Source organism: Triticum urartu, chromosome 1 (genome assembly GCF_003073215.2).
Source record: "Triticum urartu cultivar G1812 chromosome 1, Tu2.1, whole genome shotgun sequence".
Classification (NCBI taxonomy): Eukaryota; Viridiplantae; Streptophyta; class Magnoliopsida; order Poales; family Poaceae; genus Triticum; species Triticum urartu.
Genome location: NC_053022.1, coordinates 52,242,491 through 52,267,789, shown reverse-complemented (window position 1 = coordinate 52,267,789; position 25,299 = coordinate 52,242,491). Strand labels below are relative to the sequence as shown.

The window sequence follows — 25,299 nt, the reverse complement described above, 5'->3', positions numbered from 1 at the left end:
TGTTTTATATACCGGTACTGCAGTGGAGACTGTTAAGTTGAACTTCCACCTAGAACTCTATGCTACACTAGTAAGCAACTTGAACAGTGGACTGGGCCTTGAACTGCAAGTTTTCTGCGAATCTAGCTTCACATAAAGCCTTGACCGATACGTGGCTACCGTGGGTCTTCCCCGCGGGTGGAGCTTATGCGTCATACTCCGTGACCTTTCATGAGTTTACTAGAGAGAACCCTACTCTCATAGATTGCGACGTTTGACAATCAGACTCATATAGGTGTGTTCTTCAAAAGATGTTCTGCAGGATAACATCTCTGCTTAAATAAGCCACTTAGAACACATTAAGATATACATCAACCTGCCATGCAGATTAGGAGAGTATTGCATCTTCATGGAGTGGTATTGTGAATAGTAAGGATACTCTCCTCTCAGTTGACCAACAACTTGTCTTCCACATCTAATTCACGGGATCTCCGATCACAAAGAATAGGTTACCACTGTGAACAACTCATATTGTGGGTCTCATACCCACTCTCCTCGATGCATTATCTATCACATTACGTGATAGACCCTTAGTAAAAGGATCTGCCAGATTTTTAGACGTTTGGATATAATCCAACGCAATAACTCCGGAGTTTTTCATTTTCCTGACAGACTTTAACCTTCTCTGAACGTGTCTTGATGACTTCATGTTATCCTTTGAGCTCACTTTCGTGATCACAGTTTGATTGTCGCAGTTCATAAGGACACCCGGTACAGGTTTCTCAACAACCGGCAAGTCATTCAAGAGCCGGCGAAGCCAATCTGCTTCAACCGTAGCTGTATCTAGTGCTGTGAGTTCTGCTTCCATTGTTGACCTCGTTAAGATGGTCTGCTTGCAAGACTTCCAAGAAACAGCGCCACCTCCATGAGTGAATACATAACCGCTCGTGGCCTTTATCTCATCAGCATCTGAGATCCAGTTTGAGTCACTATACCCTTCAAGCACCTTTGGATGCCCGGTGTAGTGAATTCCATAATTTGCAGTGCCTTTCAAATAACGCAAAACTCTCTCTAGAGCTTTCCAATGCACATCTCCTGGTTTTGAGACAAACCGACTCAGTTTGCTAACAGCAAAAGAGATGTCAGGTCTTGTAGCACTTGCTAAGTACATAAGCGAGCCAATAATCTGAGAATATTTCAATTGATCTCTAGCAATTCTTCGATTCTTTCGAAGTAACACACTCGCATCATATGGTGTTGGAGAGGGCTTGCAGTCACTATAGCCAAAGCGACTCAAGATCTTTTCCACATAGTGAGATTGAAGCAATGTAATCCCACCATCATCGTCTCTCAACAACTTGATGTTCAGAATGACATCAGCCACTCCTAAATCCTTCATCTCAAAACAACGAGATAGGAAATCCTTGACCTCCTTAATAACATTCAGATTTGTTCCGAAAATCAGTATGTCATCAACATACAAGCACAGGATAACTCCCTCGCCCCCACCATGGCGATAGTACACACATTTGTCAGCTTCGTTCACAACAAAGCCTGCAGCTGTTAAAGTTCTTTCAAACTTCTCATGCCACTGTTTGGGTGCTTGCTTAAGTCCGTACAAAGACTTCAGCAACTTGCACACTTTCCCTTCCTGACCATCTAGTACAAACCCATCTGGTTGTTCCATATAAATTTCCTCGTCCAACTCTCCATTTAGGAAAGCAGTCTTAACATCCATTTGATGAACGAGAAGACCATGCGAGGCAGCTAGTGAAAGTAGAACTCGAATAGTGGTCAGTCGAGCCACAGGTGAGTAAGTATCAAAGAAGTCTTCACCTTCCTTTTGGGTATAACCCTTAGCCACGAGCCGAGCCTTGTACTTTTCAATAGTACCATCAGGCCTAAGCTTCTTCTTGAATACCCATTTGCATCCTATAGGTTTGCACCCATAAGGACGATCAGTTATCTCCCAGGTTTCATTCGCCAAGATGGAATCCATCTCGCTACGAACCGCTTCCTTCCAGTAGTCAGCATCTTCAGATGCATAGGCCTCTGAAATAGAACTGGGAGTGTCATCTATGAGATACACAAGAAAATCATCACCAAAGGACTTTGCTGTCCTCTGTCTCTTGCTCCTAGTAGGAACTTCATTGTTCTCCTCCACAGGACTTTCAAAGTGTTCCATCGAAATGGCAGGTTCGGTAATTGTAACTGGTTCCTGATTCGATGAACTAGGCATCTCCTGATTAGATGAGGTAGCCATATCCTTCATGGGAAAGATATCTTCAAAGAAAGTCGCATCATTCGACTCCATGATCGTACCGACATGCATGTCAGGTACCTCAGATTTTACAACCAAGAATCTATAGCCAATGCTATGAAAAGCATATCCCAGGAAAACACAATCCACAGTCTTTGGTCCAAGCTTCCGCTTCTTTGGAATTGGAACATTGACTTTCGCCAAACAACCCCATGTTCGTAGATAAGAGAGTTTTAACCTTTTCTTCTCCCATTCCTTGAATGGAGTTATCTCTTTGTTCTTTGTGGGAACTCGGTTTAGGACATGACATGCAGTCAATATCGCCTCCCCCACCATGCCTTGGAGAGACCCGAAGTGTCTAACATGGCGTTAACCAAATCTGTTAGAGTACGGTTCTTTCTTTCGGCCACCCCATTTGACTGAGGTGAATAGGGAGGCGTCCTCTCATGGATTATACCATGTTCCCGCACAAAAAGCATCAAATTCATTGGAAAAATACTCTCCACCACGGTCGGACCTAAGCCTCTTGATTTTTCAATCAAGTTGGTTTTCCACTTCAGCTTTATAGATCTTGAAAAAGTTCAAAGCCTCATCCTTAGATTTCAGAAGATACACACGGCAGTATCTAGTGGAGTCATCAATTAACGTCATGAAATATTTCTTTCCACCTTTTGTCAAAACACCATTCATTTCACATAGATCTGAATGTATGAGCTCTAGTGGTGCAAGATTTCTCGTTTCCGCAGTCGTGTGAGACTTACGAGGTTGCTTAGCTTGCACACACACTTGACACTTAGATCCCTTGACAGTGGTGAAACTAGGGATTAAGTTCAACTTCGCTAGTCGCGACATGCAACCAAAGTTAACATGACAAAGACGTGAATGCCACACATTTGATTCACTATTGTTGCAAATATGATTAACAACTTTATTGCAAACGTCTGATAAGGATAAACGAAACAGCTCCTGACTCATAGCCTTTACCAACAAAGGTTCCATACTTGGATATTACAAATTTATTCGACTCAAAGACAAGCTTGTAGCCATCTCTACACAGAAGAGATCCGCTAACAAGATTTTTATTGACGGAGGGGACATAATGCACGTTCTTCAGCCGCACGATCTTCCCCGAAGTAAACTTCAGATCGACCGTGCCAACACCACGAACAGAAGCACTTGAACCGTTGCCCATCAGCACGGTTGAAGTCCCTGCGGTCTGATAAGACGAAAACATGGAAATATCACCGCATACATGCACATTAGCACCCGTGTCAATCAACCAGTCAGGAGAATGACATACTGAAAGAATAGTGGGAAATATACCATACCCAGCATCCTTCATGTCAGTGTCTCCAATGACAACATTAGCGGTCTTGCCGCCTTTCCCAGGATGACGCTTGTCATAGCGATTAGGGCAACTAGGAGCCCAATGATCAGGATCCCCACACACATGACAAGCACCTTTCTTCTTGCCATTCTTCTTCTTGAAGTTCGTGTGTTGCACAGCCTTGTTCTTCCCATCAAACTTTGCTTTACCATCAAACTTGCCCTTGTTCTTGAACTTGTGGGGCTGGAAGTTCTGCTTCTGTACCACATTGGCACTAGATCCTCCCTCAATACCTCGAGCACGTGTGTCCTTTGCTCTCGCCTTTTCTTCCACATCAAGAGTGCCAATGAGATCCGGAACGGAAAACTCCTGCCTCTTATGCTTCAGTAAGGTAGCAAAGTTCCTCCACGAAGGAGGAAGCTTAGTGATGATACCTCCGGCAACAAACTTGTCCGGTAGCATACAACTGAAGTGCTCAAGTTCTCTAGCAAATAGACTGTATCTCATGAGCTTGCTCAACCACGGAGCGCTCTTCAGTCATCCTGTAATCATAGAATTGCTCCATGATGTACAACTCAGTGCCAGCATCCGAGACCCCAAACTTGGCCTCGAGTGCATCCCACATATCTTTTCCATTATCAATTGACGCATAAGCATCAACTATGTTCTCACCAAGAACACTCAAGAGAGCAGCCTTAAACAGAGTATCCATTTTCTGAAAGGCTTGTGCCTGTTGAGCATCAAGCTCCCTTCAGGTTTGCCAAGAGTGGCGTCATAGCAACTCATGGTTTGAAACCATAAGACTGCTCTCACGCGCCACCTCTTATAGTGGATACCCTCAAACATAGGAGGTCTCATGGAAGCAGCAAAACCACTTGGGTGTAAATTGCCTATAATAAGGTTTTTGGATTGTTGGAAATATGAGCAATTTACCAAATGATTTTTAACAGAAATACTAGATAAAGCATGACTAATATAGAATATAAAGCAAGTCATGCAATCTGACAAAGAGAAGGTAACATCGTCTGCATATATGAACTTGTGCTAACACATCTAGAACAGACACTAGATGAAGCTGCTTATACGACATAGAACTAACTATGTAGGGCAGAACAAGGAAAACTGTAGCAGGACCCTACAGAAGGACAAATGTAGGGACAGCAGTAGCAGAAGCACTGGACTTGGGGTCGACATCCTCTCCGGCCATGTCGTCGATGAAGTTGTCGACGTCGGGGAAGAAGTTGTCGTCGGGGAAAGTAGTCGTCGAAGTCCGTGATGAAGAAGTCAGTAGTCGCGCGGAGCGCTCCCCAAAAACCTTATCACCCTTCTCCCGTACATGACTCAAAGTGGTGCGGTTTCGAGGCCTACTGCCCGACTCGCGGTGCACGCCGCAAGCCGGGATGAGGAAGACTGCAGCAGCTCAGAGAATGGAACCGGTGGCGAGGAAGAAGAAGTTCTGGTGCATCTCTCTGGAGGAGCGACCTCCCTTTTATAGGCGCAAGAGAAGGAGGCGAGAGGGCAGCGACGGGAGGCGAAATGAAGAGACGGAGGCGAAGCGAATAGCCAGAGCCGAAGGCTTGCACCGTTCGCATTCGAACTCCACTTTCGCAAAAATCTTTTCAGCTTCCATGTGACCTTTCATATACCCGTAGTGCGTGGCAAAAATTTAGATATCGGCTCGGCTCATTCCCGCAACCCGCGGCGCGGCGCAGCGTGGCGCGTCGTGACGAGGCGTGGCGTGGTGTGGCGAGGCGGGCGGCGGAGGAGCGCGCGTGGATATCCCTCTTGTTCTCATGCTCGTACAAGTGGGGAAAGAACCTCCCTTATAAGGAGGTCCAACTCCCACTAAACTAGCAATGTGGGACTAAACTTTAGTAGTATCCCTTGCCTTGCACAAATGGGCTAAGTGGGCCTCTAGGATTTATTAGGAATTTCTAAAATAGTTATTGGGCTGCCCAAAATAGACTAAATTCCAGCAATCCCCCACCAGATCCCAAAGGCACACAGAAATTTGCCTTTGGTTCCAAAACACTGTTTTATATACCGGTACTGCAGTGGAGACTGTTAAGTTGAACTTCCACCTAGAACTCCATGTTACACTAGTAAGCAACTTGAACAGTGGACTGGGCCTTGAAATGCAAGTTTTCTGCGAATTTAGCTTCACATAAAGCCTTGACCGATATGTGGCTACGTGGGTCTTCCCCGCGGGTGGATCTTATGCGTCATACTCCATGACCTTTCATGAGTTTACCAGAGAGAACACTACTCTCATTGATTGCGACGTTTGACAATCAGACTCATATAGGTGTGTTCTTCAAAAGATGTTCTGCAGGATAACATCTCTGCTTAAATAAGCCACTTAGAACACATTAAGATATACATCAACCTGCCATGCAGATTAGGAGAGTATTGCATCTTCATGGAGTGGCATTGTGAATAGTAAGGATACTCTCCTCTCAGTTGACCAACAGCTTGTCTTCCACATCTAATTCACGGGATCTCCGATCACAAAGAATAGGTTACGACTGTGAACAACTCATATTGTGGGTCTCATACCCATATCCCTCGATGCATTATCTATCACATTACGTGATAGACCCTTAGTAAAAGGATCTGCCAGATTTTTAGACGTTTGGATATAATCCAACGCAATAACTCCGGAGTTTTTCATTTTCCTGACAGACTTTAACCTTCTCTGATCATGTCTTGATGACTTCATGTTATCCTTTGAGCTTCTCACTTTCGTGATCACAGTTTGATTGTCGCAGTTCATAAGGACACCCGGTACAGGTTTCTCAACAACCGGCAAGTCATTCAAGAGCCGGCAAAGCCAATCTGCTTCAACCGTAGCTGTATCTAGTGCTGTGAGTTCTTCTTCCATTGTTGACCTCGTTAAGATGGTCTGCTTGCAAGACTTCCAAGAAACAGCGCCACCTCCATGAGTGAATACATAACCGCTCGTGGCCTTTATCTCATCAGCATCTGAGATCCAGCTTGAGTCACTATACCCTTCAAGCACCTTTGGATGCCTGGTGTAGTGAATTCCATAGTTTGCAGTGCCTTTCAAATAACTCAAAATTCTCTCTAGAGCTTTCCAATGCACATCTCCTGGTTTTGAGACAAACCGACTCAGTTTGCTAACAGCAAAAGAGATGTCAGGTCTTGTTGCACTTGCTAAGTTCATAAGCGAGCCAATAATCTGAGAATATTTCAATTGACCTCTAGCAATTCTTCGATTCTTTGTAAGTAACACACTCGCATCATATGGTGTTGGAGAGGGCTTGCAGTCACTATAGACAAAGCGACTCAAGATCTTTTCCACATAGTGAGATTGAAGCAATGTAATCCCACCATCATCATCTCTCAACAACTTGATGTTCAGAATGACATCAGCCACTCCTAAATCCTTCATCTCAAAACAACGAGAGAGGAAATCTTTGACCACCTTAATAACATTCAGATTTGTTCCGAAAATTAGTATGTCATCAACATACAAGCACAGGATAACTCCCTCGCCCCCACCATGGCGATAGTACACACATTTTTCAGCTTCGTCACAACAAAGCCTGCAGCTGTTAAATTCTTTCAACTTCTCATGCCACTGTTTGGGTGCTTCTTAAGTCCGTACAAAGACTTCAGCAACTTGCACACTTTCCTTCCTGACCATCTGACAATCTAGTACAAACCCATCTAGATCATCACACTTTTATTTTTCTTACAACTCAACAATTACAACTCGATACTTAGAACGAAATATGACTCTATGTGAATGCCTCCGGCGGTGTACCGGGATATGCAATGAATCAAGAGTGACATGTATGAAAGAATTATGAACGGTGGCTTTGCCACAAATACGATGTCAACTACATGATCATGCTAAGCAATATGACAATGATGGAGTGTGTCATAATAAACGGAACGGTGGAAAGTTGCATGGCAATATATCTCGGAATGGCTATGGAAATGCCATGATAGGTAGGTATGGTGGCTGTTCTGAGGAAGGTATATGCTGGGTGTATGATACCAGCGAAAGGTGCGCGGTATTAGAGAGGCTAGCAATGGTGGAAGGAAGAAAAGTGTGTATAATCCATGGACTCAACATTAGTCATGAAGAACTCATATACTTATTGCAAAATCTACTAGTTATCAAAGCAAAGTATTACGCGCATGCTCCTAGGGGGATAGATTGGTAGGAAAAGATCATCGCTCGTCCCCGACCGCCACTCATAAGGAAGACAATCAATAAATAAATCATGCTCTGAGTTCATCACATAACGGTTCACCATACGTGCATGCTACGGGAATCACAAACTTTAACACAAGTATTTCTCAAATTCACAACTACTCAACTAGCATGACTCTAATGTTACCATCTTCATATCTCAAAACAATTATCAAGCATCAAACTTTTCTTAGTATTCAACACACTCATAAGAAAGTTTTTACTATTCTTGAATACCTAGCATATTAGAATTAAGCACATTACCATGCTATTTAAGTCTCTCAAAATAATATAAGTGAAGCATGAGAGTTCAACTATTTCTTCAAAATAAAACCACCAACGTGCTCTAAAAGATATAAGTGAAGCACTAGAGCAATAACAAACTACTCCAAAAGATATAAGTGAAGATCAACGAGTAGTCGGATAATTATGCAACTATGTGAAGACTCTCTAACATTTAAGAATTTCAGATCTTGATTCTTTATTCAAACAGCAAGCAAAGCTAAAGAAAATAAAATGACGCTCCAAGCAAAACACATATCATGTGATGAATAAAAATATAGCTCCAAGTTAAGTTACCGATGAACGAAGACGAAAGAGGGGATGCCACCCGGGGCATCCCCAAGCTTAGGCTCTTGATTATCCCTGAATATTACCTTGGGGTGCCTTGGGCATCCCCAAGCTTAGGCTCTTGCCACTCCTTATTCCATAGTCCATCGAATATTTACCCAAAACTTGAAAACTTCACAACACAAAACTTAACAGAAAACTCGTGAGCTCCGTTAGCGAAAGAAAACAAAACACCAATTCAAGGTATTGTAATGAACTCATTCTTTATTTATATTGGTGTTAAACCTACTGTATTCCAACTTCTCTATGGTTTATAAACTATTTTACTAGCCATAGATTCATCAAAATAAACAAACAACACACGAAAAACAGAATCTGTTAAAAACAGAACAGTCTGTAGTAATCTGTAACTAACGCAAACTTCTGGAACTCCAAAAATTCTAAAATAAATTGGTGGACCTGAGGAATTTGTCTAGTAATCATCTTCAAAAAGAATAAACTAAATAACACTCTCCAGTAAAAAGTTTTAGCTAATCTCGTGAGCGCTAAAGTTTCTGTTTTTTACAGCATGATCATAAAGACTTCACCCAAGTCTTCCCAAAGGTTCTACTTGGCACAAACACTAATTAAAACATAAAACCACATCTAAACAGAAGCTAGATGGATTATTTATTCCTAAACAGAACCAAAAAGCAAGAAACTAAAATAAAATTGGGTTGCCTCCCAACAAGCGCTATCGTTTAACGCCCCTAGCTAGGCATGATGATTTCAATGATGCTCACACAAAAGATAAGTATTGAAACATAAAGAGAGCATCATGAAGAATATGACTAACACATTTAAGTCTAACCCACTTCCTATGCATAGGGATTTTGTGAGCAAACAATTTATGGGAACAATAATCAACTAGCATAGGAAGGCAAAACAAGCATAACTTTAAAACTTTAAGCACATAGAGAGGAAACTTGATATTATTGCAATTCCTACAAGCATATGTTTCTCCCTCATAATAATTTTCAGTAGCATCATGAATGAATTCAACAATATAACCAGCACCTAAAGCATTCTTTTCATGATCTACTTGCATAGAAAATTTACTACTCTCCACATAAGCAAATTTCTTCTCATAATAGTGGGAGCAAACTCAACAAAATAACTATCATGTGATTGAAAATTAAGATCAAGATGACAAGTTTCATGGTTATCATTATTCTTTAAAGCATACATGTCATCACAATAATCATCATAGATAGGATGCATGCTTTCATCATAGTAAATTTGCTCATCAAAGCTTGGGGGACAAAAAATACCATCTTCATCAAACATAGCTTCCCCAAGCTTGTGGCTTTGCATATCATTAGCATCATGGATATTCAAGGAATTCATACTAACAACATTGCAATCATGCTCATCATATAAATATTTAGTGCCAAACATTCTAATGCATTCTTCTTCTAACACTTTGGCACAATTTTCCTTTCCATCATACTCACGAAAGATATTAAAAAGATGAAGCGTATGAGAAAACTCAATTCCATTTTTTGTAGTTTTCTTTTATAAACCAAACTAGTGCTAAAACAAGAAACAAAAAGATTCAATTGCAAGATCTAAAGATATACCTTCAAGCACTAACCTCCCCAGCAACGGCACCAGAAAAGAGCTTAGTTGACGGGGTGTGAGTGCAGCTTACCTAGCCTCCCCGGCAACGGCGCCAGAAAAGAGCTTGATGTCTACTACACAACCTTCTTCTTGTAGACGTTGTTGGGCCTCCAAGTGCAGAGGTTTGTAGGACAGTAGCAAATTTCCCTCAAGTGGATGACCTAAGGTTTATCAATCCGTGGGAGGCGTAGGATGAAGATGGTCTCTCTCAAGCAACCCTGCAACCAAATAGCAAAGAGTCTCTTGTGTCCCCAACACACCCAATACAATGGTAAATTGTATAGCTAGGTGCACTAGTTCGGCGAAGAGATGGTGATACAAGTGCAATATGGATGGTAGATATAGGTTTTTGTAATCTGAAAATATAAAAAAAGCAAGGTAGAAAGCGATAAAAGTGAGCGTAAACGGTATTGCAATGCTAGGAAACAAGGCCTAGGGTTCATACTTTCACTAGTGCAAGTTCTCTCAACAATAATAACATAATTGGATCATATAACTATCCCTCAACATGCAACAAAAAGTCACTCCAAAGTCACTAATAGCGGAGAACAAACGAAGAGATTATGGTAGGGTACGAAACCACCTCAAAGTTATTCTTTTCAATCAATCTGTTGGGCTATTTCTATAAGTGTCACAAACAGCCCTAGAGTTCGTACTAGAATAACACCTTAAGACACAAATCAACCAAAACCCTAATGTCACCTAGATACTCCAATGTCGCCTCAAGTATCCGTGGGTATGATTATACGATATGCATCACACAATCTTAATTCATCTATTCAACCAATACATAGAACCTCAAAGAGTGCCCCAAAGTTTCTATCGGAGAATCAAGACGAAAACGTGTGCCAACCCCTATGCATAGGTTATTGGGCGGAACCCGCAAGTTGATCACAAAACGTACATCAAGTGAATCACGTGATATCCCATTGTCACCACAGATACGCACGGCAAGACATACATCAAGTGTTCTCAAATCTTTAAAGACTCAATCCGATAAGATTACTTCAATGGGAAAACTCAATCCATTACAAGAGAGAAGAGGGGGAGAAGAAACATAAGATCCAACTATAATAGCAAAGCTCGCGATACATCAAGATCGTGCCAAATCAACAACACGAGAGAGAGAGAGAGATTAAACACATAGCTACTGGTACATACCCTCAGCCCCGAGGGTGAACCACTCCCTCCTCGTCATGGAGAGCGCCGGGATGATGAAGATGGCCACCGGTGAGGGTTCCCCCCCCCCCCCCGGCAGGGGGTCGGAACAGGGTCCCGATTGACTTTTGGTGGCTACAGAGGCTTGCGGTGGCGGAACTCCCGATCTAATCTCCGTTCTGGAAGTTTTAGGGTACATAGGTATATATGGGTGCAGGAAGTACGTCGGTGGAGCTTCGGGGGCCCCACGAGGCAGGGGGCGCGCCCTAGGGGGGGCACGCTCCCCACCCTCGTGAGCACCTCCCTTCTCTCCTGACGTGGGGTCCAAGTCCATCCGGTAGCTTTCCTTTCAAAAATAACTTCTCTAGTTGATTTCGTTCCGTTTCGACTTCGTTTGATATTCCTTTTCTTCGAAACACTGAAATAGGCAAAAAACAGCAAATCTGGGCTGGGCCTCCGGTTAATAGGTTAGTCCCAAAAATAATATAAAAGTGGATAATAAAGCCCAATATTGCCCAAAACAGTAGATAATATAGCATGGAGCAATCAAAAATTATAGATACGTTGGAGACGTATCACATATATGAAGTAGAACCTATCATATGTAGGGCAGAAACTAGAGCAAAGAACTGTGGCAGGACATCTAACAGAAAGAGCAAGAACACATACGGGACAGCAGCAGCAGAAACACTGGACTTGGGGTCGACATCCTCTCCAGCCATGTCGTCGATGAGGTTGTCGACGTCAGGGAAGAAGTCGTCGTCGGGGAAGTAGTCGTCAGAGTCCGTGATGAAGTGGCCAGTAGTCGCGCGGAGCGCTCCCCAAAAACCTTATCACCCTTCTCCCGTACAGGACTCAAAAGGTGCGGTTCCGGAGGCCTACTGTCCCGACCTGCGGTGCACGCCGCAAGCCGAGATGAGGAAGATCGTAGCAGCAGCTCAGTGGGCAGGAACTTGGAGGCGAGAGTATTGCGTTGTTCTGGTGTATCTCTCTGGGAGGAGCGACCTCCCTTTTATAGGCACAAGAGACGGACGCGAACAGGCTGCGACGGGAGGTGAAGCAACAGAGGGAGACGAAGCGAACAGGCAGCGGCGGAAGAGACGCGTCGTTCGAATTCAGTGTCCACTACAGAAAACGTTTCAGCTCCCGCGTGACCTTTCGTATACCCGTCGTGCGTGGCAAAAACTTAGACATCGGCTCATTCCCGCAACCCGCGGCGCGTCGTGGCGAGGCGGGCGGCGGAGGAGGAGCGCGCGTGGATGTCCCTCTTGTTCTCACCCTCATACATGTGGAGAAAGAGCCTCCCTTATAAAGAGGCCCAACTCCCTCTAAACTAGCAATGTGGGACTAAACTTTAGTTCCACCTCTTGCCTTGCACGAATGGACTGCATGGGCCTCTAGGATTTATTAGGAATTTCTGAAACTGCTATTGGGCTAGGCCCAAAATAGACAAAATTCCAGCAGCTTTTGGGGAAAAAGTTGAGTCAACTTTGGGGAAGAAGACCCCCTTATATAGTGGGGGAACAATCCAACCGTTACCCCCCAAAACAGCCCCGCAAAGGGCGGTACTACCGCAGGAGGCAACGATACTACCGCTGTGCTCAGCGGTACTACCGCTCCCCTAGGCGGTACTGCCGTGCAGTCTGGAGGGCAGGAGAGAGAGAGAGCAGGAGAGGGACCCAGTGCGGTACTGCCGCGGTGGTAGGGTAGTACTACCGCTCATGAGCGGCACTACCGCTCTACTGCCGTTGCTTAGTGCCGCACAATCCGACACGAGAAGCGACCCCCTCGAATCGACACGGTAGGAGCCTGGTAACGCATCGGTACTACGGCTGAGGACCCACCGGCGGTACTACCGCTGCGGAGCGGTACTGCCGCCTGTGACTCCTAAGCGTACTACCACTGGGCACCGCGGTACTACCGCTGGGACCAGACGAAGCAGAAAGAAAGGGGGAAAGAGCTCTCCATTGAAGCGGGAAATCTCAGATGGTGTGAAAAGGAAGTGTACGTGTTGATTTCGCCCTAGCCTTACCAAAGCGGACCCCCTCTTGATAGTACGGTGACTCCTACGGAACTAGTTCACCAAAATCGAAGCGAAAGAGCTACACCGTCTTGAATAACACTCCGAGGGGAAAGAAATCATCTTGTGCCAAAGGATGAATCTCTGAAATGCTCAAAGCACATGATTAGTCCGCAAACATGTTGTCATCAATCACCAAAACTACATCTAGAGAGATATGCCTTAACACCCAGCCACCAGGGTTCAAATCCTAATGCTTGCATTTATTTCAAAAAATAAAGAGGCAAATAGGGTTTTCCCCAACATGAGCCCGAAGGGAGAGATGTCGTCACCTAGTTGGGCGAAGGCTTAAGCATTTTTTTATTTTCTATTTGGTTAGTTTATTTTTATTATTTTTGAACATTATTATTCTTTTTAGAACCAGTTCAAACATTTGAAAGAAAAATTGGAATACCAAAATATTGTGTACAATTTTAAAAATATTCTGGAATTTCAAAAAATAATCATGTTTTTAAATTTTTTGTTCCAAATTTAATAAATTTTTGTGTTTAAAAAAAGTTCATAAATTTTAAAAAAGAAATGCAAATACTTTTATTTTATGGATAAATTTGAAAAGGCGAACATGTATTGATTTAAAAAAAATAAAAGTGCGTGAATTTTTAAAAGAAAAAAGAAATAATGAAAAAATGTAAAATAAACAAATAAATAACTGAAGAAAAAATAAAGAAATAGTAGAAAAAGACTTGTTCACTATAGTAAACCAGTCGCTGATGGATATTTCTTGTAGTGCAAGTTTCCTAGTTAGATACTGAAGCCTATCAGCTCTTGTCGCTAGCGACGAGCAGTCAGTAGCGAGAGCTACAACGTTCGATCCATCGCACTACCATTCTTTTTTCGGTGATTTTCCCTGATTTCCCACGCGACCTAAGGGCCGGCCTAGTCTGGCGGCCTGTGCATGGTGCCGCCTAATTGACGCTACTCCCCGAAAGTACGAAATTCCCTATTTGCCGCACGTCACGGCAAATAATCAGGCAATCGCACACACAATCGTAGGATGGGCCAACCCATCTGAGCGTTTGAGCACTGGTATTTCCTTCACTCTTTTAAAAAATGTTTAGAATTTCAAAATTTGTTCGTGTTTTAATAAAAGTTCAGCGTTTCAAAATTTTCTCATGTGAACAATTTTTTATAAAAATCATAATTTCTGTTTCGCTATTTTTTATAAATGAGTTCAGAATTTTAAAATGCGCTCTAGTTTTCCAAATATTGTTCGTGTTTTCAAAAAAATATTTTTTAGTAAATATTTTTCACAGGTTCAGAAAATGTTCATGTATTAAAAAACGTTAGTAGATTTCAGAAAATGTTTATCTTCTAAAAAAAGTAATTTCGGAAAACGTTTCTGTTTTAAAAAATTGTTCACATAACCTAAAAAATATTCAAAAATTTCAGTGAAATGCAGAATTTTGTAAACGTTGTTTCTAAACAAAAAATGCCGCTTCTGAATATGTTCATAACAAAAAACGCCGCTTCTGAATGTGTACCTAAGATACCTGTGCTGCCTTCGGAGAACATGGAGCTGGCCGATCGAGTGGCTAGCAGCTCCAATTAACTACAGTATGGGACCTGTTGGCTTAAGGCATGCAGGAACGTGGGAATTCATGGTATCATGAACGAGCTTTTTTCGTGGACAAACATACTTCCCGGTCTGTTTTTATGGATTCTTCACATGAGTATAGCCATATAGGGAATCTATACTCGAGCCTTTGACTTGGCCCCTGACAGGATAGGTGAGGAATCACTCTTGATCTGATCTATTTGGGCCTACAACTTCGCCAAAGCCGACTAGCATCCCTTTCCACTGCACATTTTTCGAACAAAGAAGACTACTAAACTAAAGTATGGAATTCTCTTTCCATGGTGAACTAGCCGTCCCATACCTTCATTTTGTCTCACGTGTGTTGAACATTGTCTTTCTCGGTTCTAATTTTACTGATGTAGGTAGGGTTGGGCAAGAAAGGGTCCCCTCTTGCCTATTATTAAGCGAGCCTTCAATTCCACCAGGGTCTTACGGTCTCATAGAGGGGGGACTACTTAACTAAAGAAGAATAGCGCTCTTTGTGTTTGTAAATAAAAGTAGGCGTGGAGAGGTTTTTGCGGGGAAACATGCAAGTCAAGTTTGTGGGGAGGCGGGCATCGACCGAACCTTATGAATATTCAGACTATAAACAGTTCCGATGAACAGTCACTCACTTTTAACGGTTATATGATTCCCAAAGATGATACAAAATTGAGTCAATCACGTTTATTAGAAGTTGACAATGGTGGTTGTACCAGCGAAACCCATCTACATATGATTATAACACCCGTTTGTACCTTCCTCATGTGTCAAATGTGATGTTGTACGTGGTTGTTCAAATCTTACCTCCATCTAGAGATTCGTGGAACTAATCATGCCTTTACGCCTACTTGTAGAAGCAGTGACTTTGAAAGACAATAACAATCAAACAATGTTCAAAACTTAACCCGCGAATAACAATCAGAATGTAATAGTTTCTGCTGCGTAAGGGACTCCGAGAGATTGTGTTTCTCTACTAATTTCATTTGACAATATGAAATTCTCAGTGTACGTCATGGTGAATGAAAGTAGCATAGTATGGGAGGGGCGATTTGGTGCCCGTGCCCAGCTGCTCCCGATATCTATGCCTTCCGTTCCTCGCTCGGGATCTGGAAAAGGAGGTCAGCCGTGTCAGACGCGGTCCGCTGGAAATTCGCATGGAGGTGAAATACGGTACGAAACAGGGCGCATGATATGGACCCGTAGATGTGGTTGGCGTCTGGTCCATGGACCAGGACGTTAATGTCTTTCCCGATCCATGGAACAGATAAGAGGAACAGGTCGTCGGGCGAAAAGTTGGGCCGTCACGGGTGCAATACACATGCGCGTGTTCTGCAAACCCTTGCCGCCCAACCACCCCCCACACCCTCAGTAAAAGTTGAGTTTAGGAGTTTAGGAGCTCCAATAAGGAGGGTGTCATGTATGGCTGGGCCATCCGGAAGGTCTTTCTTTAGTCCCTGTAAACATTGTGACGGGTTGAATAAAGCTTCGCGAGATTGCCTCAAAGAAAAAAAAAAGTAAAAGTTGAGGTGGCGGCGGCAGCACGCCCTCGACACCCTTCCCTCCGGTCGACTCCATCCGTCCGCCGCCGCCGCACCCCAGCGTAATGCCCGGCGAAGTTGTCCCTTGAGGTGACGCTAGCTAGGCTACGGCCGGAGCTGGCTGAGACAATGGAAGATGCGGGCATGGAGTTCCTCCTCGACGCTGTTGACAGGTAAATGATTCTGGATCCGATAAAAAATAGGACGGGAGTAGATTACATGTGGAATGACTGTCAATGGATGCCAATGGTCGCATCTATTTTGACAGGTTTCCCCTGCTTGAGGAATTCACGGACAGCCATGAGCAGCCGGATCCGGCTCCTCTGGTTTTGTTAGCGAATGGAGGAGCAGGAGCGAGCGGTCCAGGCTTATTCCAGTGCTAGCTCTGAATGTGGTCAGCAGGTTGGCGGCGACTGCAACGATGCTGCTCGCGCTGGGGTTCACCGACGGCACAAGTCGTCCCCGGCGAGGTCCACGCAATCTACTTACAGAATCAATCCCCAGGCCCCTGGATGGACAAAAATGTATGAAGAGAAGAAATCGTGGTTTCGTAGCATTCAGAAATTGTATTCGTAATCTTTTGAAAGCATGTGTTGGTGAAAATTTTAGAACATGGTTTCTATTTCAGACCTGAAATAGGCGAATAGGTAGTTAAGAACAAAAAAAGAAAATATGCCACCACGACCCATTTGCATCACTGAAAGAAAATGTTAGAGATCTTACGTTAGTGAGTGAAAACCACAACATAGTTGATGCCGGTCTTATATCGATACTGAAGAAACGTTGAAATGCAGGTTAAGACTGGGTAGTGCGCCACCAGACCGGAGTCCGTGTCCACCTCGAATGAGTGCTTTGGAGCAGTCAATTCGGAAATACACGGAGAAACCAACAAAAAGTGTAATAAGACCTGAACTAGGATTGAGTTTTGATTCGTTGGGCGAAGCATACAGCTTTTACAATCTGTATTCGTGGGAAATTGGCTTTGGTATTAGATATGGCAAGAGCCGGTTGAATGCAGAGAGAACTAAATGCATGCAGGAGATCGTCTGCGGTTGTTCGGTAAGTTTTGAATTCCGTGTAGTTTTTTGTTTGAGATTCTAGATAAGTGTTCTGACCTTGCGATCTGTATGGACAACCTGAAGGGAAAGCCAGAGATGGAGAATAGCAGGTCGTGCAGGTGCGAGTGTCCAGCCTTGATTAGATTGCTACGCGTTGCGGATAACAGTTGGTATATTACTGAGCACCGTGAAAGCCACAACCACTCCATGTCACCGACGATGGGCGAGAAGGTGCACTGGCCCTCACACAAGCACACACTAAGGATTTGATAAAAGCAGATGAGGGAGAATAATGTGAATCTTGGTAAGGTGTGCAGCATAATTTGCAGCTATTTCGGATCAGTCGAGAAGCATTTACAAAAAGGACTCCAAGGAACATTTGCAGGGAGATAAGCCGTGAGCAGGCGGAGGATGATGTCCAGAAGACTTTGGAGGTGTTTGCGGACATTGTTAATGGTGACCCCGGTTTTACATACAAAGTTCCGGCAAAAAATAGGTAGTAAAGTGAAGAACGTCATGTGAACAAATGTGAGCAGCAGAATGCAGTACAGGTTCTTTGGGATGCCGTAACTTTCGACACCACTTACAGGAAGCCTGTACGACATGCCTTCTGGACTATTTGTTGGGATGAACAATCATTTTCAGAGTATAATTCTTGATGGTGTCTTGATGAGGGACGGATAAGAAGAGAGTTTCGAATGGGTGTTCTTGCAGTTCATGCAGATGATGGGAGGACCTTCTCCAAGGACTATTCTGATAGGTAAGTCATGGACAGCACGATACCCTTGTGTTGGTAAAAGTCACACTTCATGTATAGCTGACGACTTGTGTTTGCAGACCAAAACCGAGCCATGGAATTGGCCATAAAGAAGGTTTATCCAGGCACGGTGCACAGGTGGTGCAAATGGCATGTCCTGAAGAAAGCAAAGGAGATGTTAGGGCTGTTGCATACGAAGAAATCTGATTTTCAAGCTGAGTTCCACAAGGTTGTGAACTACATGTTAACCATAGATGAGTTCGAGGCAGGGGTATTTTGTTATATAAACACAATTTGAGGAACCATACATACATGACGCAGTTGTATGAGATTAGAGAAAAGTGGGGAAGTCGTACTTCGAGGGGGTTTTCTGCGCCAAGATGATGAGCACTCAACGCAGCGAAAGTGTGAATCACATGCTGAAGACCTACATGCCACCAGCGAGTCCAATGCACGTTTCTGTGAGGCAATACATGAGGCTGTAGTTTGATCGAGAGCGAGAGGATAGCTATGAGGAGAAGAGGACAATGATAGTAAGTAATTCGTTCCTTTAGTTTTTTAAGTTAAAAGACGGGAAGCATTTGTTTTATATCGAGATCGAGTAAATATAATGTCATTTGTTAGTACTGCTAACTCCGAGAAAATGCTCAATGGTATTGACAGGGTGGAGCAGTGAGGAGAACTAATTTGGCGATAGAGCGGTATGCAAGTAGGATATACACAAGAGCGATGTACGAAGAGTTTAGGCGCCTAGTAACCGAAGCTACTGCCTATAATGTCACCGAAAATAGAGAAGATGAGGAAATATCTTGCAGTCCACAACAATGCAGCCAAGAGAGAAAAATGGAGCAGATTGAGTATGAAGTGAACATAAATGATGACCAATGACAGTTTACATGTGAATGTGGTCAGTTCGAGCACACTGGGATGTTGTGCAGCCATGTTCCGAGGGTAAACTTCCGCAGCAAATTTTATCCTGATAGGATGAAAAATGTTTCTCGACAAAGCATAACTAATTGCTTATTTTTCCAACAACACAGGTGATGGAAATACTTCATCTCGAAGAGATCCCCGCTAAGCATATAGTGAAGCGGTGCACAAAGGACGCGAGGGACATACTGTCGCAACACCGGGCTCAGTATCAGAGAGACAACTCAGCTAACATGTCCTTTACCTGTAGACACTCGAAGCTGTACCTGAAAGCCATGGAGGTGGTGAGGATGGATGATGCGAGTGCGACAGCGTACGATCACCTATATGAAGGTTTGGACGCCCTGCTGGTGAGTGGTGCACCTTTGGCCGAGAAGAGGGTCGGCTTGGGTCTCCACGACCGAATGGCCGGCTTAACTCCTGGTACATTGCTTGGCAATGATGAGATAGCATATCTGGGTGGCGACGGTGCTGAAAAATGCATCAGTACTGGAAACTCTGTTAATGTGAATGGTCTGCACGGTCTAAAAGCACCGGATAAGCAGAGGGGAGTTGGAAGACCAACAAATAGTCGAGAAAAGGCATCGTAGGAGGGACTCAGTAGGCGAAAGTACTGGAAACTCTGTTAATGTGAATGGTCTGCACGGTCTAAAAGCACCGGATAAGCAGAGGGGAGTTGGAAGACCAACAAATAGTCGAGAAAAGGCATCGCACCGGATAAGCAGATGCGAAGGGCACAAACAAACTATATGCCCTGAGAGACGGGATGCCCTGAAGAAACCACGAAAGCCCGGTAGATGCAAGAATTGTGGTATGGAAGGGCACCGGCGGACCACATGCACAAGGCCTTTGGGTGTTACTGAGAAATGAGGACTGAATTTCGAGAGGAGCGATGATGACTTTGCTGATGAAAAAAAAAACTTCTGCTTGTGTAATATGAAGTTTCCTTAATTTATGAAATGGAACTGCTTTCTTGAACGTGTTGGTTGCTTTTTTACCTGGGTATAAGCATATATGTATTGCAAAATGTCTCATAAGAGTTGCTGTGTGCTAGATTTGGTCTTGGGCTGTAGACATTTGTCTAACATGCATCCATGTACCGATCTTGTTTGTGAGCACGACGCACGTTCAAAATTCGAATTGCTGAATGGAAGTAAAAGAGCTCCAGTGGCAAGTGGCGTGTGTGGCTGACATGGTCGTCACTATAAGAGTGGGAGGCTGGCAACCCCGTTTTGAACAGGATTAGCACTGGATCTACTTGCATCAGGAGAAGCAATGATTACCGTCCCTCTACAAGAAGTGTTTAGTGACTGACGGAAACTGCATACTGTTTCCATTTCCATGCACCTTTAAGCAATGATTACCGTCCCTCTACTTTTAAGTGTCCTTCATTTGCGCCATCTCCAGGCCAAACGAGACCAAGACCACAAATTGGCATTGCTTCTCTCAATGCAAGAATCGTTGATCGAGACAATTTACTATTACTATGAAAAAAACAGCAAATAAAATCTAGTCCTCCCTTGATCCAAATTAATTGACATACACTTAATACAACTTTAGTACTACAAATTTATACCAACAATTGTGCATCAATTAATATGGATCGGAGGGAGCAACTTAATGTGCCCACATTACATAGTCAAGTATATCTTAATCTGCCAACATTACATGGTCAAATCAAACTTAACTTGTCCACATTACATAGTCAAGTACTCCATAGTACTTAATCTGCCCACATTACATAGTCAAATCTATCTTAATCTGCCCACGTTACATATAATATAGTACTTGACACTAATCTAACGAGGATAAAGGTACCCCTAACAACACACATCACTCCAGAAATAACAGCTTCACTGCATAACATTAAACACAAACACACATCACCCCAAGCCATTACATCCTCCCTAGACCATAGCCGGGACAAGAGACCATGCGATGGTGACCTCCAGCTTACAAGAGCGAACTTGAAGCATACGCGTGCTTCTGGAGGCTTCCCTGGCTTTGAATGCTTTAGAATCTCCCTCAACAGTTTGATCCTCCAAACCATTTGCCATGACAGAGACTCTCAGCATTCCATCAGCTTCGACAGACAAAACACGGCGTGAAAGCTGTATCGTGCCATCAGCTGCAACTGGCAGTTTATCGAAAGCAAGCAACTTGATTTCTATGTCACTGATACTGGCGGTACGGGCAGAAATTAGACCTCCAAAGCCTTCTGGCCATTCCCCATCGACAACTCTGACACTGATGGTGGCCTCCACAGATTCAGCCATGTCACCCAATGTCAATTCCACTGTGCTAAGCTTGCTAGTTTCGACACGTTTAAACATGTACGATTCACGACAGCCAGACTCACGACAATTAACAACTAGATAGCTCAAAGCTCTATCCTCAGATTCAGTTCTGCCCTTCACTCGCAAGTCAACCTCAAAGAACACAGGATCCACAACCACAACAGCACGGGTAGGACCTGTCAGTGTCAGGTATCGATTCTGCATGCAAAATTTACAAAACAAATTATGTGTTATTTATCGAAAAATACAACTGGAACGACTGGATTGGAAGAAAACCAATATATGCTGACACCAAGGAACAATGCATCCATGGAGAAGTAATCCATTTATCAAGCTAAACTTATCAATAAGAGCTTGAAGTAAATATCTTTTGGTAGCAAACACTAAAAGGCAGACTTTGCCAAGACTGTAACAGCAAATAAGTTCGAATTGGGTCAGCAAGCATTGTTGATCTTCAAAACCCTCATGTTTTGAAGAACCAATTTAAACTAACAATATGTATATATACTAAAGCAAAAGGAGAGGCAAACATTGAACAGCATAATCAAAACATATACTAGGAAACTGTACACAGGATGCAAACGATTTAGAGACAAACAATATTTTTTTGCTAAGGGGTGCATATACTCTAAAGCAATTTTCTAAAGAGATTCCTTTGCCAATAGATTGAAAACAGTGCTAAAACATTTGCAAGCAGAATTTCACAGGAGAACACAAGAAATTATCAAGTACAAAAAAAAATAGAATACTGGTGACTGGTCTCAAACAAACTGGAGGAGGAAAGAGACTCAAGAATCTGCCTATCCGCTGTGGGGACACATTGTCAAGGGCCAATTATTTTCATAGGGAAACAGTAAAGAGAGGGTAAAAAGTGCAGTCACTATTCCCCTATATCGGCCTGGAAGAAATTTACACAAACTTGACATTTGAAATGCACAAAGATTATACTCGAACCCGTAAGTCAACTCAAACAAAATTGAACACCATGCAAGCATACATGTGATTTCATGTCGTTGATTTCTTATGTGGCATCCTTTAAGAACTTAGAATTTTTTGCAGAAAAAGAAAAGGAATGATTCCCACTTACACTAGTATACTTATAATACTCCATGGATTGATCATTTGGTATGATTTCTCATAACCATTGGCAATAGCTACTACTCCCTCTCTTCCGGTTTATAGGGCTCAATTCAAAAATCTCACCAACCAAGGTGAAACAATCAAATTGAGTAAAACGGAAAAACTAAAAATTTGAGACTTATAAAACAGAAAAACTAAAATTTCAAGATAAGCCCTATAAACCGGACGAGGTAGTACCATTTTTTTCGTGAAGCTATTTCCTAGTAACAATCAGGTTTACAATGGCTGGTTTAGAATCACCTAGTTCATGCATGGAACTTGGTAGCAATATCACGGACCCCCGCAAACTAATACTCCCTCCATTCCTAAATACAAGTCTTTTAGAGATGTCAATATGGATTACATATGGATGTATATAGACGTAGTTTAGAGTGTAGATTCACTCATTTTGCTCCGTATGTAGTCCATATTGGTATCTCTAAAAAAACTAATATTTAGGAACGGAAGGAGCATATCTGTATTGATATGAATTATTAACTGTAATCATAGTTCAGAGAAACCAAAAGCCACTGATGTTAACATATGCCGAGGGTATGTATATTTCATCTCCGCAAAGCCTAAAATAAGTAATTTAAATCTCTAATATCATCATATATCTCCCAATAGCCCAGTACATTTGTATATTATTTGAAGTCATGTGAAAACCAGAACAAATAGTGTTCACAGAGGTAACATAGGCACCAAATAACAGTAGAGAGTAATTTCATCATATATCTCCCAATAGCCCAGTACATTTGTATATAATTTGAAGTCATGTGAATACCAGAACAAATAATGTTCACAGAGGTAACATAGGCACCAAGTAACTGTCGAGACGAATATACAAACCTCACTGTCGATGGTTTGGCAGTTATCCCTTTGACGGCCAAAGATAATGTTGCGATTGTGATCCAATGAGTCGCGTGCGGCAACGATACCAAAGACATGCAGCGGCCACCCCAATTCCTCTGTGATGGCTGCTACTTTGACCGAAAAGACCTGCAGAGTTCGGATGGGGTACACATCTTGCGGAGGCTTCTCGTCCGTGTAAAGCATGGGTTGGATAAGCGCTGCAGATTGATGTCAATCGATCAAGACTATTTGGTTAGATATTTCCAAGAGCAATTGATCAGAAGGTAGATAGGGGGAAGATTTGGGTTTGCTTACTGATATCCTCCCATTTACCGAAGGAGCCGGCCCATAGAAGATCCCAGAATTCACGGTAGTCCTTGGCTTGTTCGGCCAGCCAGTCGGTAGGATCTTTTGGCTCCAGCTTCATGGCCTCCACATTTTCAGCCATCCACTGGTCCGAGATCCTGATTGCCTCGGGATCTCCCGTGGCGATCCACTTGATGACGGCGTCCAGCTCCCCCTTCGATCCTGGTTCATGTGCGCCTCCTCCCCCTTGGCTCTGTACATGGCTGCCGCCGCGACGTCTTCCTCGGTCATCGTCTTGGTCTTATAATGGGGGCCCTCCCCGCTCTCCACTCCCACAAGCTTGGCAATCTTTGCGTTTAGAATCTTTTTTGTCCTCGCCAGATTCGATTTCGCTGTACTGATCGACTCCACTTGCCCCTCTTCGTTGTCGCTCTCCTCCACCGGATCCTCCGCCGCCGCCGCCTTCTTCGAGCCTACTCCCGCCGCCGTCTTCCTTTTCTTCATTTCGCCGCCGGAACCACTCTCCCTTCTCTCCGTCTCCTCCTCCGCTTCCTCCTCCTCCAAGAACGCCTCCATCCTATCAGCCCAGTAAAGCTCAATGTAAGAATCGATTTCTGCCTGCGTCTCCGCCATCGCCGCTCTCCTGACGGAAGAAAACCCTAGATCGATCTATCTTCTACTCCGTACTACAGCTTCCTCTGGGTGGGGGTGGGGGATTTTCCTTTGGGATGAGGCCAGCTTGGGGGTTCGGGGTTGGGCAATACTTAGGGCCTATTCGGTTCACAGTTTTTTACAGGAAATCTGCAGGAATCGGTATTCCAGAGGATTTTGGACCAACCGGCCATTCGGATCACAGGAAATGCTAGTTCAGTTTCCTCCGGAATACTGCTCTAGCCAGGTGATCCTACAGGAAATAGTAAATCCAGTCGGAGCTCATGTTTCACGTATGCCCGAGAAAGATCAATCACTTCCCAAATAATTTATTCCATAGCCAGATGTTTTACCTAAGAGAATCACTATGCAGCCAAATTTTTTTTTCATAAAGTTATGCTTTGAGCACCCCTTATGGAACGGCTTCCTCTGCTCTTCCAACGCCGTACCGAACGTCCAGCTCTTCTGTTTTCCTCCGGTTTTGAATCCTCAGTTTTGCACCTCTGTTCCTTTCTCATTCCTATGGGTTTCTCCATTCCTACGTTTCATATTCCTGTGAACCGAATAGGCCCTTAACATGCCGGGTATTCGGTTGGGCTTCTCTGGCCAGCCCGCCTATACTTGGGTCGATTTGGATCCGAAAGCCCAATCACCGCCCCGTCCCTGATAGGAAAACTTCTTCTTCTGTAGCTCAAAAAAAAAAGGAAAACTTCTTCTTTTGACATTATATATATACACCGCCTCTTTTTTACTCTCCCCTCAAAAAATATCTACTCCATTATTTACTTAAAATAATAATAATAATAATAATATACACTTGCAGGGGGACTTTCAATCTATTCATCAACTGCCATGGCAGTACAAAAAATGCCAGAAATAATAAAAATTACATCCAGGCCTGTAGACTACCGAGCAACGATTAGAAACACTGGATCGAGCCGAAGGCGTGCTGTCGCCATTGTCCCTACCTCACCCGAG

The 25,299-nt window shown here is 43.4% G+C and overlaps 1 protein-coding gene and 1 long non-coding RNA gene across 2 annotated transcripts; one reads left to right on the top strand and one right to left on the bottom strand.

Moving 5' to 3' along the window:
- Positions 1 to 16,287: 16,287 nt before the first annotated feature.
- LOC125554981 lies at positions 16,288 to 20,087 on the top strand. Its single transcript, XR_007304483.1, has 7 exons — positions 16,288 to 16,524; positions 16,620 to 16,875; positions 17,146 to 17,410; positions 17,494 to 18,169; positions 18,247 to 18,699; positions 18,830 to 19,117; positions 19,207 to 20,087. It is a non-coding gene; the product is annotated as an uncharacterized LOC125554981 (long non-coding RNA).
- Positions 20,088 to 20,689: 602 nt separating this feature from the next.
- LOC125546540 lies at positions 20,690 to 24,428 on the bottom strand. The gene is made up of 3 exons (XM_048710768.1): positions 23,680 to 24,428; positions 23,362 to 23,582; positions 20,690 to 21,591 (listed from the first exon to the last, which is right to left on the bottom strand). Exons 1-3 carry the CDS (start codon positions 23,810 to 23,812, stop codon positions 21,004 to 21,006), a joined length of 942 nt encoding a protein of 313 aa, XP_048566725.1. The 5' UTR covers positions 23,813 to 24,428; the 3' UTR covers positions 20,690 to 21,003.
- Positions 24,429 to 25,299: the final 871 nt, after the last annotated feature.